This window comes from Lonchura striata, chromosome 36 (genome assembly GCF_050655825.1).
Source record: "Lonchura striata isolate lonStrDom1 chromosome 36, ASM5065582v1, whole genome shotgun sequence".
Taxonomy (NCBI): domain Eukaryota; kingdom Metazoa; phylum Chordata; class Aves; order Passeriformes; family Estrildidae; genus Lonchura; species Lonchura striata.
The window spans coordinates 7,616,059-7,628,891 of record NC_140738.1 but is presented as its reverse complement, the minus strand read 5'-3'; the positions used below and the strand labels follow the sequence as shown (position 1 = coordinate 7,628,891).

The following is a 12,833-nucleotide window of genomic DNA, read 5'->3' as shown; positions in this document are numbered from 1 at the left end:
CTTCTCCTCGAAGTTCAGGAATGTAGCGGGACTGTGAGCAGCTGTCTGGGTCAATTTCTAACATTTATTGGAACTGATGGTTTCTCCCGTTACTTCCTTCTCTACAACTCCCTGGCCCTATCTCCAGGCAGATTCACTCCTTGACTCTGTTTTGTCCTTCCCGGGTCCTCTTTGGTTTTGGGATTATTCTCGGTGCCCTCATTCCCTGTCCTTTTGTAGCCGTTTGTGGATCAGGAGGCCTGGCTGCCACCTGCATGCCCTGGCTCAGCTGCTGGATGAGCTGCACTGCCAAGGTGTGGAGCATGGTAAAAAGATGAGAGTTGCTGCAGCACAGAAGAGGAGAAGCAGCATTCTTTTAAACCCTGGTGTGCCGGGGAGCCTGGAAACCGTGTCCTATATCCATCCTTTCCATGTTTGGACCAATACATAAACTGCTCTCCCTATTTCTTTTCTTAGCTTTTTTACCACTTTTCCTTTGTGATCTCTTTACCAGTAGCAGTTTGAGCCATTTAGTTTTCCACAAACTCCTGTTTTTTCTTCTCACAAATAATCTGATCCCATCCCCTGGTGAAATGTGTTCCTCATTTCAGTGGCTTGGTCGGCAGGAAGGTCAGGAGCTGGAGCTGTCTGGTTGGTTCTTATTCCGAGGACAGCTTGTAATCAAATTATGCCATTGAAATGATAAATGGGTTCTCTGTCTCCTGATAGGAATTGGTTTGCATTCCCAGGGGCTGGTCCATGGTGTTGTAGGATTTGTTCTGGTAGCCCTTCATCCTTTCCCCATTTTTGGGTGCTCCCTCAAGCTGGGGCTCCATCAATTGACCGCTTTTTTCTAATTACATCATGAAATACTTGAATTCCAACTGATTTCCCTGAACTTCTTCTAGCAAAACCCCCAGTGCTCTGATACACCCTGTACAGCACAGACAGTGACAGCAGATGTTGGAGTGGGCAGAGGGATGATCCCCCCCTTATTTTAGTGAAGTTTTCCCAACATTCTCCATTTGCTGTTTCCCTTTGCAGCTTCAGCCATTTCTGTTGCAGAGTCAGAGATCCTCACCATGGGCTCTGCCTTCAGCTGTGCAGATTCCATCTGTGCAAGCAGGCAGAGCTTGGGGTGAGGGGCAGAGGGAATCAGCCAATTCCTGCCCCAGGCAAGAAGAGCCAGGTACTTTGTCCCCATTTTGCCCCAGCAGTTTTAATTTGCATTTCTAAAGCTCATCTCTTGGCTGCCTGCTTAAGAGTTTAGGGGTCACCTTTAAATCTTTTCTAGTGATGCAGCCTAAAGGTGAACTTCAAAAAGCCCAGATCAAAATTTTGGTATCTTTTACAGCTACGCACGAACATAGACAAAAAATCCCAAGGTAATTCAGCTTTTTCTACTTCCCCTCAGAAGAAAAACTCATTCTTGCCTCCTTTACCCAAACCTAACCAGCTATATAGAAGTATGAGTAATAAAAAAATACTGTAATGCTATAAACTTTTTTTTACTGAAACTGCAGGAAAAAGAAAAACTTCACTATTATTTAAAGTGTTAGAATCAAGGCATTCCTTGATTCTGGCCAGGATGTGCAACAGAAATCATTCCATCCCCACATAACCCGGGTGTGCAGTGAAAATCGATCCATTACATGTGGGTTTTACTAGGTTTTTCCCAAAGTTGTGCAGTCTGAAGCCATCCTAATGCAGTGGTTTAATGTTCTGTAGTTTCAAGTTGTGCAGTTTTTACTATTTGGTTTCCTGTTGGATCCGGATTTCTTTGCTTGTGCTGTTAATGAGGTGGGAAGTGCTGGATTTTCTTCTCAGCCTTTTGCAGGCCAGGTGTCTGCAGCCCTGCCGGGGGCAGTGTCTGGGGTAGGTGTTGGTTGCTGTTTGCTGCTGGGGTTGATGTTTTGCTGCTGGTCGTTGTCTTTGTGGGTCTCTTTTGGGCCATTCCCAGTGTGTTGAGATGTGAAACTCATCTCCACTGAGTGGTGTAACATCCCTTAACAAAACCTTTAACATTTGTTTCCCCAAGGCCAAGGCAAAGCAAGCCTGAGTAGAGAAATCAAAGGTTAACAATGTTCAAGTCTATGAGCTGGTCTATTTTCCATGGATGCACTGGCAGGCAGGGCAGTGTGTGAGTGTGAGTGAGAGCCCGAGTGGAATTGTCCCGGTGTCTCCCCAGCAGCTGTGGCAGTGCAGGCCCAGCGAGCACTGAAGCTGCAGCAGTGGCAGCAAGGGCTGGCCCCGGTGGCTGGAGCTGCCCAAGGAGGGTGGCCAGGCCGAGGATTTCAGCAGAGGAGGTGTGGGCAGGCCCAGGGCCTTGCCCCGCTGTGGAGCCCTGGCTGCTGCTGCGCTGCCTTCAGTGCAGGCTCAGGGGGGCCTCCCATCCTCCTGCTGCAGGCGGGAAGTGCAAATCTCCGGGGCTGCAGAGACCTGGAGCCCAGGCTGAGGGGTCCCCCCGTGTTCAGCTGTGCTGGCGGCTGTTTCTGGCCTCGGGGCCCCTTGGCATGGGCCACGCCACTTGGCCACCAGTGGTGCTGCTTTGCACTCCTTAGGCAGAGCCCATGTCCTGCTTGGATGTTGGCAACAGCAAAGTGCCAAGGCAGGCTCTGTGCCAGCCCAGCTTCCTGGGGGAGAGATTGCACCAGAGACAGGATTCTGGCCACAGACTGCTTTAAATGTGCATCCCTTATCTCCACCCTGCACTAGGTGCAGAATTCCTAGGTAAGGATTCCTGAGATCAATTGCAAGGGGAAATAATTGAATATCTGCCCTGGGTCTGGCTCTTCTTCTTGCCCAAGCCAATGGCAAAAGCCGTACCCATGGCATCTTGGTTTCTATCCCCAGCTTCCAAAGGTGTTTATTTCAATTCCCCATTCAGTCTTTGTACCCATCCTGAGCTCTGGGGGTGCCAGGGATTATGGAGGTCCCATTGTATTCCTAAAGCTGCCATAACCCCCTGGAGGATCTTTCTTGTGAAATGAGTTCTGCTCTCTGAGTCTGTTTCTTCCACAATGCCTTTTATTGGAATTATTTCTTTTGGAAATACCTTAATAAGTGATCCAGTGTTTGCTGAGCAATCAGAATTGCTTTTGCCCCCCTGTTAGGTGAGATGGTGTCACCAGAAGATATTGAAGCCTTCCTGCTCAGGACATTTAAGTGCCAGGCTCTTACAAGCACACACAGCTGTGCTGGTTGAGCTGACCATGGGGGGTAACCTGCGCTTTGTCTGATTCCCTTTCCTCAATAACAGCGTGTCTTGGAACTCTTTTCCCTTCTGCTGCCCTTGAAGAGCCATCCACAAAGACATTTTCTGCCTGAGGCCAGGCAATGTCTCCTGAATCTCCCCCAGGCTGGGTCTGGAGCTGTGTCACTTGAATGCAGTGCTGGGTTTCTTCCCAGCCCCTCTGTGGGCTGTTCAAACAGGAGGCTGGGTTAAACCCTTCCCCTGTCCTCAGTTCTGAATCCTCCTGTGCCACTGAACAAGTTTCACACTGTAATAACCAAGCACTGCTCATCCATTGCGAGGCTCTTTTGGTTATCAAAGCTTGACCTTGATGGCAGACTGGAACAGTTGGAGATCCTGTTGTCATCAGGTTTTGGGCCTCGGTTCCCGTGGAAGCTGTGGCTGCACAATTCTGCAGGCAATGAGGCCACTGTGGCCACTGGGTGAAACATTTTGGCCCAAGAATTCCTTTGGCATGGCCCTGTTTAACATTCACCTAGAATTCCAATTTCTTTTCTGTAGGGAGCACTGTGCTCCAGGACGGTTTAGGTGAATGGAGACGAGAGATCTCTGAAGGCTGCTCTTAGGATATGAGGTTTATTAGGGATGGAGAAAGGTCTTGCTTGGAGCTGCCAGATGCAGCACCTGGCAAGCTTGAGGGGATGGGGGAGGGGAGAGAGAAGAGGATGCTCTAGGACAGGGTGGAGGTCCTGAGAGGGAGGAAGATCCAAGAGAGCGTCTGGCCCCTCAGAGACCCTTATCAGCGGCTTCAAGGTGGGCTGGAACAAGACTTGGGCCAATGGGGTTACAGGCACTTGATGTTTTAGGGGAGGGTTACAGGTGCAGGGTGAACCATACATTTTGGGGGGTGAGATGGAACAGTCTATTTGACTTTTGGATTTATCCATAGGTAACTGTATTGTCCAGCCAGTAGGGAGGATTGTTTTCAGCCTGGCTGTATTATGAATAATTAAATTTATCCATCCTTCCCAACACTTTTCTGAGTCTGGAAGAGCCACAGCTGAGGCATCAATATTTTTGTTGTTCATTTTCTCAAGTTTTGCTCTCTTTCTCCTGTCCATACCACAATATGGAGGCTGTCTGGGGCTAAAAAGTCCTACAGTCCTGGAACAGAGAATCCTCAGTCCAGGTTGTGTAATTCCCTTCTAATCCTCAGCATTGTCACAGCTCCTTTTTGTTCATGGGTAGTGTTACTTCTGAGATTGCCCACACCAACTCTGGGTCATTCAACCACGAACCTTCAGTCAAAATATATCCCAAATTTTTAACCTTTTCCTCCACCATTTGCCTTTTTATTTTACCAAGTACTCTGCATTTCCCAGCTGTTCCTTTGTTTTCCCCCTGTGCTCAGGGTCCCTGCCCAGCCCGTGTGGCAGAGCCGGTGCCTGTCCTGCCGCAGTGTCCAAAGGCGGCCCCCCCGGCGGGCAGGGCCGGCAGCTCCCCGGGGCCGGGCAGCGGCCGGGGCGTCCCGCAGCCTCCTGGGGGCCGGGGGCCACTGCCGGCCCTGCCCGGGGCTGGTGGGGTCAGGCAGCGCCCGGCGCTGAGCCCCGGCTGCCCCACAGCCCCGGCCCGGCCCCGCAGCTCCCCACAGGCCCCAGCCCGTGCTCCCGGTGCCGCACCTCTGCGCCCGGTGCTGCCGCTGCCAGCGCAGAGAAACCCCTGGCATCCTGACCTCCTGCTTTTCCTCTCCTGGAAACCGGGGATGGAAAGGATCTGGATCAGCTGGCAAATGTGAGGATAAGACCCTGTTGAAAAACATCTCAGTCCTTTGTATTTTTCTCTTTCTCCTCTTTTCCATCATCCTTTTTCTTACCACATAGATTCCTCCTGCTGCTTCTTACCTGAACCATATTGCTGCACACTCCTCTTCACCCGATCCCTTCCCAGCACACCAACCCCATCCATCCCCTGTTGTCCAAATCCCTTCTCCCCTTCCCTTATTGCCCCCCTGGGTGTCCATGTCCTTAATGACCTCTGGGGAAATATGCAAACTACCTCAACATTCTCCCAGGGGACCCTTCAGAGACATTTTGCGATAATCATCCCTTTGGCCAGGACCCTCCCTGGCTTTCCCTTTTCTCCCCTCCATGGGTGCCCTGCCATGTTCACTCCCCGAGGATCCCCGGGCACTCACTGATGAGATTTTCAGTGCTCTCTCCCTGCTGACTCTTCACAGACCCCCTGATGTGTCACTCGTCTGTCTCCTGGTCACTCCCGGGTCCCAAATCAATCCCCGGTGCCGCCGCCAGCCAAGGGAGCCGATCACCCAAAGTGGGTGAGGCACCTTCAGCTGCACTCCCTGCCCGCCGCCCCGGAGGGTGGAAGGAATTCGGGATGAGCCCCAGGGTGTGCGGGAAAATTGACATCACCAGACGATTCTGTCCACAAAGCAGACAGAGGAGTACTGTAAAAGTAATTTCATTTCTAAAACTGGGAGAGGCCATGGGACATTCCCCATGGGATCTCTCCAATTGTTGAAGGACACAGCCCTCCTTTTCATCCTTATTCTCCTGGCCACATCTCACTCTCTCTTTCCTAATTGGCTGAAGTACTTGAGAGCTACAGATATCCCAGTCCACCTACTACATACACCATTAATATGCACCCCACTTTCATATAGCAAACAATATTAATGGCTCTGTTATGTCTTTGTTGTTCTTCTGGAAGTTCATGAATATAGCAGGACCTTGGCTGAGCAGCAGTCTGTGTCATCAATTAATAAAATTTTCTGAAACCGATGTCTTCTCCTGTCACTTCCTTACATAAAAAAGTTGCCTGGCCCTATCTCTGAGCAGCTTCAGAGCATCTGTTTGTAAAGACACTTTCCTGTGGTTCCTTCCATGGGGTCCCCCGTTTGTGGGACATCCCCCCTGGAGCAGGGTGTCCCCTCTGTGCTGCAGCCCCAGGGCTCGGGCCGAGCTCAGCCAATCAGAGCCCGCGGCGCTGATGACTCACCAGTTGCCAGGCAGACTCGCAGCTCCCCGCGTTCCCCACCTGGACCCCACCTGCGCCCCCCCCTCGGCCCCATGGCCCCGCGAGGGGAATTTGGGGAGGTGGGAGTGGGGCAGCGCCAAGGCCGGGCCCCCCCGCGCTGTCCTGGCGGGAGCGGCTGCAGTGGGGACCGAGTGCGGGCGGGAGCGGCCGAGAGCCCAGCGCTGCCCCAGCCCGACCTGCCCCAGCTCCATCCCTGCCCCTGCGCTGGGATGCTGTGGGGCTGGGGGGAAGAGGGAGCCGGCAGTGGGTGCTGGGCCTTGGGGCAGGAGGAGAAGGGAAGGAGAAGCAGGCTTGAGGAACAAAATGGTCAAACGATGCAGGTGGCAGGAGAGGGTGGGATTGTGCAGGAGAAGGAGGAATAGGAGGAGGAAGAGGAGTGTGAGGAAGAATAGGGACACCGGAGGAGGAGGAGCAGAAACAAGGATCACCACAAGGTTCCATCCCTCCTTGTATCTATAGCCTCCCCTCAGCCCCAGGAGCATTGCCACCCCACATGCAGCAGGTGACTGTTGAGGGGTTCCACGATTTTCACAGGGGTGAATCACGGCATTTCTCAGCTTTATTGGGTTAAATGTTGGTGCTTTATTTTTTTTTAGGGGCTGAATCTTTATGTTTTGGAGGAATTTTTTGCTGAATCTTGATGTTTAGGGAGGTTTTGATCTGTGTCTTAAAAGTTTGGAGGATTTTTATGCTGAACCTTGGTGTTTTGGAGGTTCTTATAGACACACAATGCCCAATGACTTTGTGAGATGAAGTGGGGACAGGAGGAACTCCCAGTCCAAGATGCTCTGTTCTTTTTTTTTCCCCCAGACTAGGATTTTTCATTCCCGGGGAGGAATGAAAATGGAGGAAATGGAGGAGGAGGAAAAGCCCTGGAGATCCCGCACAAGGTGTGGCAGCAAACCCAGCCCAGGGAGCTGCGGGGAGGAAAGAGCCCCCCTGAGCCAGGAAGGCAGGCAGAGATCCAGCCAGAGCTCAGAGCTGGTGGAGAAACCTCGTGGCAGGGAGAAGCCCCACAAGTGCTTGGAATGTGGGAAGGGTTTCAGCCGGAGCTCCAACCTGATCGAGCACCAGGTGATCCACACTGGGGAACGGCCCTACGAGTGTGGGGAATGTGGGAAGCGTTTCCGCTGGAGCTCCAGCCTGAGACTTCACCAGAGATTCCACACCGGGGAGAGGCCCTTTGAGTGTGGGGAGTGTGGGAGGAGCTTCAGCCAGAACTCCATTCTGATCCAACATCAGAGGATGCACACTGGGGAAAAGCCCTTTGAGTGTGGGGAATGTGGGAAGAGCTTCAGCCAGAGGAGCAGCCTGATGCAGCACTCGGTAATCCACACTGGGGAAAAGCCCTTTGAGTGTGGGAAATGTGGGATGAGCTTCAGCCAGAAGGGCTACCTGATGCAACACCAGAGGATCCACACTGGGGAAAAACCCTATGAGTGTGGGGAATGTGGGAAGAGCTTCAGGCAGAGCTCTGGCCTGAGGAGACACGAGAGGATCCACACTGGAGAAAAGCCCTACGAGTGTGGGGTGTGTGGGATGAGCTTCAGCCTCAACTCCCAGCTTACGGAACACAAAAAGATCCATACTGGGGAAAAGCCCTACAAGTGTGGGGAATGTGGGAAGAGTTTCAGGGAAAGCTCAGCCCTGATTCGGCACCAGGTGATCCACACTGGGGAACGGCCCTACACCTGCTTGGAATGTGGGAAGAGCTTTGGGCGGAGCTCACACCTGAGAATACACCAGCGCATCCACAGCGGGGAGAAGCCCTACGAGTGTCCTGAGTGTGGGAAGAGGTTTCGGATCAGCTCCAGTCTCCTCGTACATCAGCGGAGTCACACCGAGGAGAGGCCCTACCGCTGCCCCGACTGTGGGAAGGGCTTCAAGCACAACTCCCACCTCACCGAGCACCGGCACATCCACACCAGGGAGAGGCCCTACGAGTGTGGGAAGTGTGGGAAGAGCTTCTCAGAGAGATCAAACTTGATCAAACACCAACGGAGGCGCCACTAAGGGGGGAAGCCCTGTGAGTTCCCCAAGAGTGGGAAGAGCTTCTTATGCTCCTCCCAGATCCATTCCCTATGGGAGGATCCACGTTGGATGATCCTCAGTGACCTTCATTGGGCAGTCTTGGTGATCTATGGGCCTGGTTATCTGTGTTGGGAAGACACTTGGCTGGGAGGCTCCACATCTTCCTCGTTCCCTGTGGGCACCTAGATGAACCCAGTGGCAGGAACATCCACTGGGGCACAGACCAACAATGGGAATTCCTTGGGGAGAGCAGATTTAATGACTTCCAACTCCATAAAATCTTTTGCATTCAATCCTATATTCTGGTGGCATCAAGGAATACTGAATGGTCTTGGAGGTATGTCCTAGGTTGACTATATGATGCTTGTATCTCCAGTTGTCTGTTCTGTTTATAGTGAATTATAATTTTTGCACCTTTAAGACTTGTTCCAAGAACAAAGGAGGGAGAGAAGGGCAGAGTTTGTTTTCAGAAACTGCACTCACTCCTCCACATTCCTGCTCCTGGGCCGGGTTGTCTGCAGATGGACAGACAGAGGTACAGAGCTCTCCTTTGCTGTTAATTAGTTTTAGCTAGCTGTGGCAGAGAAGTTCCCTGGACTGTGGCTGCTTTTCCCTTTTCTTTGGACCTGTTTAAACCTGCTCTGGCCTGAACACCCAGAAGAGCACCGGCAGCTCACACCTGTGGCCCAGCGGGCCAGGCCTGGACTGTGGCATTTCCAGCACCGGAGGGACTGATAAGAGACTGAGGGAGCTGAGCTACAACCCATGGAGGAACTTCCTGAGTTTGTCTATCTTTTAGAGCAGCAAGAGGTTTTATTGTTTAATATTGTTTAGGTTTTATTCTTTAAAAAACAGTTTTTTCCACTGTTCTCCAAGGAGATACTTTTCCCAAACTGGCTGGGGGAGGAGCCAATTGAATCTGCTTTCCAGAGAAATCCCTTTGGAGGTTCTCTCCCAAATTTGCTCTGAACCAGGACAAGGTCTTTTCCAACTTCAGGGATTCCACGATTTTGATTTCCTATTGCCCAAGGGTGTCTTCTGCAGCCAGATGGTGGAAAAACTGGGGAAAAGACCAAGATTTTGGAGACAATGGGGTAGAAACTCCACCAAAAAGGTTCTTCCCTCCACCCAATCACGTGGATCCTCAGCTGGCATGGACATGGAAGTCTTTTTCTTTTGGCCTTGATTTTGTTTTCATTTCTCTTTATCCCTTTAAAATATCCAATATTGAAGTAAAAATAGACATTGAACTAAGTTAGTGGATATGGCCATGGTAGGACACAGACATGGTGGGACACGTGTAAGAATGTGCCCTCTGTTGACAGAGTAGACAAGTTACCTTTTGTTCCCTTAAAAAGGACAAAAGGCCAGGTGTTTCTCTCCTCAATTTGGTTGAAAGACACCTCATAGGACCTTGGGGACTTCACCTCAAACTTAAGGGTAGCTAATTGGACAGGAGCAAAAAAGTCCCACCTAAGCAATTCCCTAGAAAAGAAGAGAACAAAAGAAGTTAATTGCTTTTGTGAAGTGTTTTAGTAAGAGCAAGAACCTTTTGCCCTGACTTGGCTTTTCTCTGTAAAAAGCTTTTTTATTTTTGCCTTTTATTAAAACTTTTTATTCCCAACACTGTCACATGAGCCATCCTGCTTGTTTTATGCCACCTGAGGTAGCTGAGCTATCAAGGGTATAATGCTTATCTCTGAGAGCTTATAAGACCAGGCTCAAAAAGAGAAAAAGCATTAGACATGGAGAGTGACATGGGCACGCATGGACATGGAGGGGGACAGGGCCATCCCTAGGGACATGGGGAGACACAGGCATAGATGGAGACATGGGGGACAGTGACAGGGATGGAAACATGGTGGGGAGACAGCCATGGGTGAGGACATGGTGGGACATGGCCAGTGACAAGTGGGGACATGGCCATGGCCGGTGCCATGGGAGGAACTTGCAGGGGATGAGGGGGATGCTGGGTTTGAGGGAGTTGAGGGTTCCTGGGCAGGACTTGGACCTTGCTGAGGCCTTTGGGGAGCCCAGGCCGAGCGGCTCCGGCTGCGCTGGGAGAACCTGGTGGAGGTTCTGGGGCAGCTGCTCAAGGACCCCTGACCTGGAGCCCCAGCTGGGCACTGGGCTCCTGGAAGGGGATGAACGTCCTTGTCCCTAGGAGGGAAATCCCAACACCCCCAGGGTGTCGGGAACAGCTGAGGGGCCACAACAGGGAGGGGAAAGCCCGACAGAGCTGTTCTCCTCCTAAGCTACATCCTAAAAGTCCCAAAACTCAGGGATTCCTCCCAGGAAAAAGCTGCCAGGAGCTGCCTGAATTGAGGGAAAGGGGGGATGTGATCCTCAAACTGAACAGGAGGGGCCTGGATCCCCAAATCCAAGCCCAGGGGTGAGAGGTAGAGCTGGAGGCACAATGGGGAAGGGGTGGGAGAGCAGGGGAAAAGAGGATTCTGACCAGGAGAGGAATGGGACCCTCAGATTGAGTTGGGAGGGGTCTTTGGTTTGGGGGAACAATGGGAGTGGGGAGGGAAGGGTGGGGATGGGATCAAAAATGGGTGGTTCCATGGGGATCCCTTAGTGTCCCCATCGCTTGATCCCTGGAGTGATTTCCGTGAGGCTCTGGGAGGGGGGAATGGATCTGCACTGGGTGGGTCCCCAAGCCCCCTGCCCATACCTGGGGGGCTCATGGGAGGTTCCCTCTACCCAAACGCTGGTGCTGCAGCCATGGGGGAGAGGTGGGTAGGAAAGGGGGATCTGGGGTGGTCAGGGAGGAGGAGCAATAGGAAGAGGAGAGAGAGATGAGGAGGAGGTTAGGGAAAAGAAGGAACAGGAACAGGAGGAGGAAGAGGAGGAACCGCAGCAGATCCACACGGTTTGTCTGCCCTTCTGCTGAGTCTGCAGCTCCCCTGGTCAGGGCAGCATTTACTCGCCCAGATCCTGCAGGTAAGTGGGGAGGGGGAGCTCACCCCAAATCCATTGGGGGATTTCTGGGAGTTTTTTTTTGCAGGGAAAGGGATATTTGGATCTTGCATTGCCCCAAAGGTGAGACGCAGATGCCCCTTTGGAGACTTGTGAAGGGTTCCTGTAGCGATCTCTGTACCGGCTGGGGCAGTGGTAACAGTTTGGGGGGGACATTGGTTTTGGGGTTCCAATTGGCATCGGAGTGGGGAGAGCAGCAATGGCCAATCCTGGAGCTGGGGGATCCCAGCAGCCTGGAGGAGTGGGGGACTCTGGAGATGAGCAGAGTCTGGGCCCATCCAACTGTGAACAGGGTGGTGACTTCTCGAGCTGGACTTGGGCAGCAGGACCAAGGTGCTCACCCTTTGTTTTTCCCCCAAGCCAGGATTTGTCCATCCCAACCTTTGTGCAGGTGGAGCTGGTGGAGGCTGTGAGGAAAAGGAAGATAGCATGGAACACTGAGGCAGGTGAGGAGTAAGTCACTGCCCCTTTCCCCCTCTCCTCTGCTCCACCTATCAGCCCAACATTGCCCCTGGCTGCAGGACAGCGCTGCTGCCAACGCTGTCCTGCCAGGGACGAATTGGTGGGATCTCCTTCCCCTTCCCTCTGGCATGGAGGCAAATCCCATCCTCTCCTTGTCCACCCTCCTTCCTCTTCTCATTCTATCCTTCTTCCTTCCACATCCCTTCCTCTTCTTTTCTTTCCTTACCCCAGGCACTGAGCTGCAGACAGAGACCTGGGAGGACAAATCGCTGCTCAGAACCTCTGTTTTGAGGCTGTTTTGAGCAGCTCCACAGCATGGGAACCCAATGGGGAGGAAAAGCCCTGGAGATCCCACACAAGGAGGGGCTGCAAACCCAGCCCTGGGAGTTGTGAGGAGGTAAGAGCCCCTCTGTGCCTAGAAGGCAGCCAGAGATCCATTTGGCACTCAGAGATGGTGGAGATGACTCATGGTGGGCAGAAGCTCTACAAGCGCTTGGAATGTGGGAAGGGCTTCAGCTGGAGCTCCGGAGATCAGACCTGATCTGGCACCAGGTGATCCAGATGGGGAATCAATCAGCCCTACAAGTGTGGGGAGTGTGGGAAGGGCTTTGGGTGGATCTCCAAGTTCATCAGCACCACAAGATTCACACCAGGGAGAGGCCCTATGAGTGTCCCAAGTGTAGGAAGTGGTTTCTGAGAAGCTCCAATCTCATCGTAATGAGCCAAGGATCAGCTGGAAATGTATTTAGGATAATTGAAAACTGTGGATGAGTCAAGGGGACAGCTGGGAATATAACTGAGATAGTAGAAGATTTCGTATTTTAGTTAAGATTTTAAAATTAGTTAAGAAGCCAAGTTAGCTAGCAAAAATCACATGTCTTAGTTAAAGAGTAGCAAATATATTAGAAAAGTAAAGCTAGGAGTGACAGGGATAGATGTAGGAATTGTGAAGGAGCAGAGACCATAGAAATATCTTGCCTTAAGAATAATCAGCAGTTAGGAGAGGCTACCGTGACCAGCAGATCAAAAAGTCCTGCAAACTGGCCATGGGTGAAGAGTTTACCTTGAGGAAGACAGCTTTCTTCCTCCCTTACACACACTCCCTTATTTCAAAATCCCAAAGACCCAGTTA

The 12,833-nt window shown here is 52.0% G+C and overlaps 1 protein-coding gene across 1 annotated transcript in view; it reads left to right on the top strand.

The window, feature by feature from the left end:
• LOC144248867 (uncharacterized) overlaps positions 1–12,833 on the top strand; it is a 770,489-nt gene that overhangs the window by 86,405 nt on the left and 671,251 nt on the right. Inside the window, exon 2 of the mRNA XM_085565446.1 lies at positions 7,230–8,212. Within this exon, the coding sequence (XP_085421572.1) occupies positions 7,230–8,212 (983 nt within the window). The remainder of the gene's footprint in view (positions 1–7,229; positions 8,213–12,833) is intronic.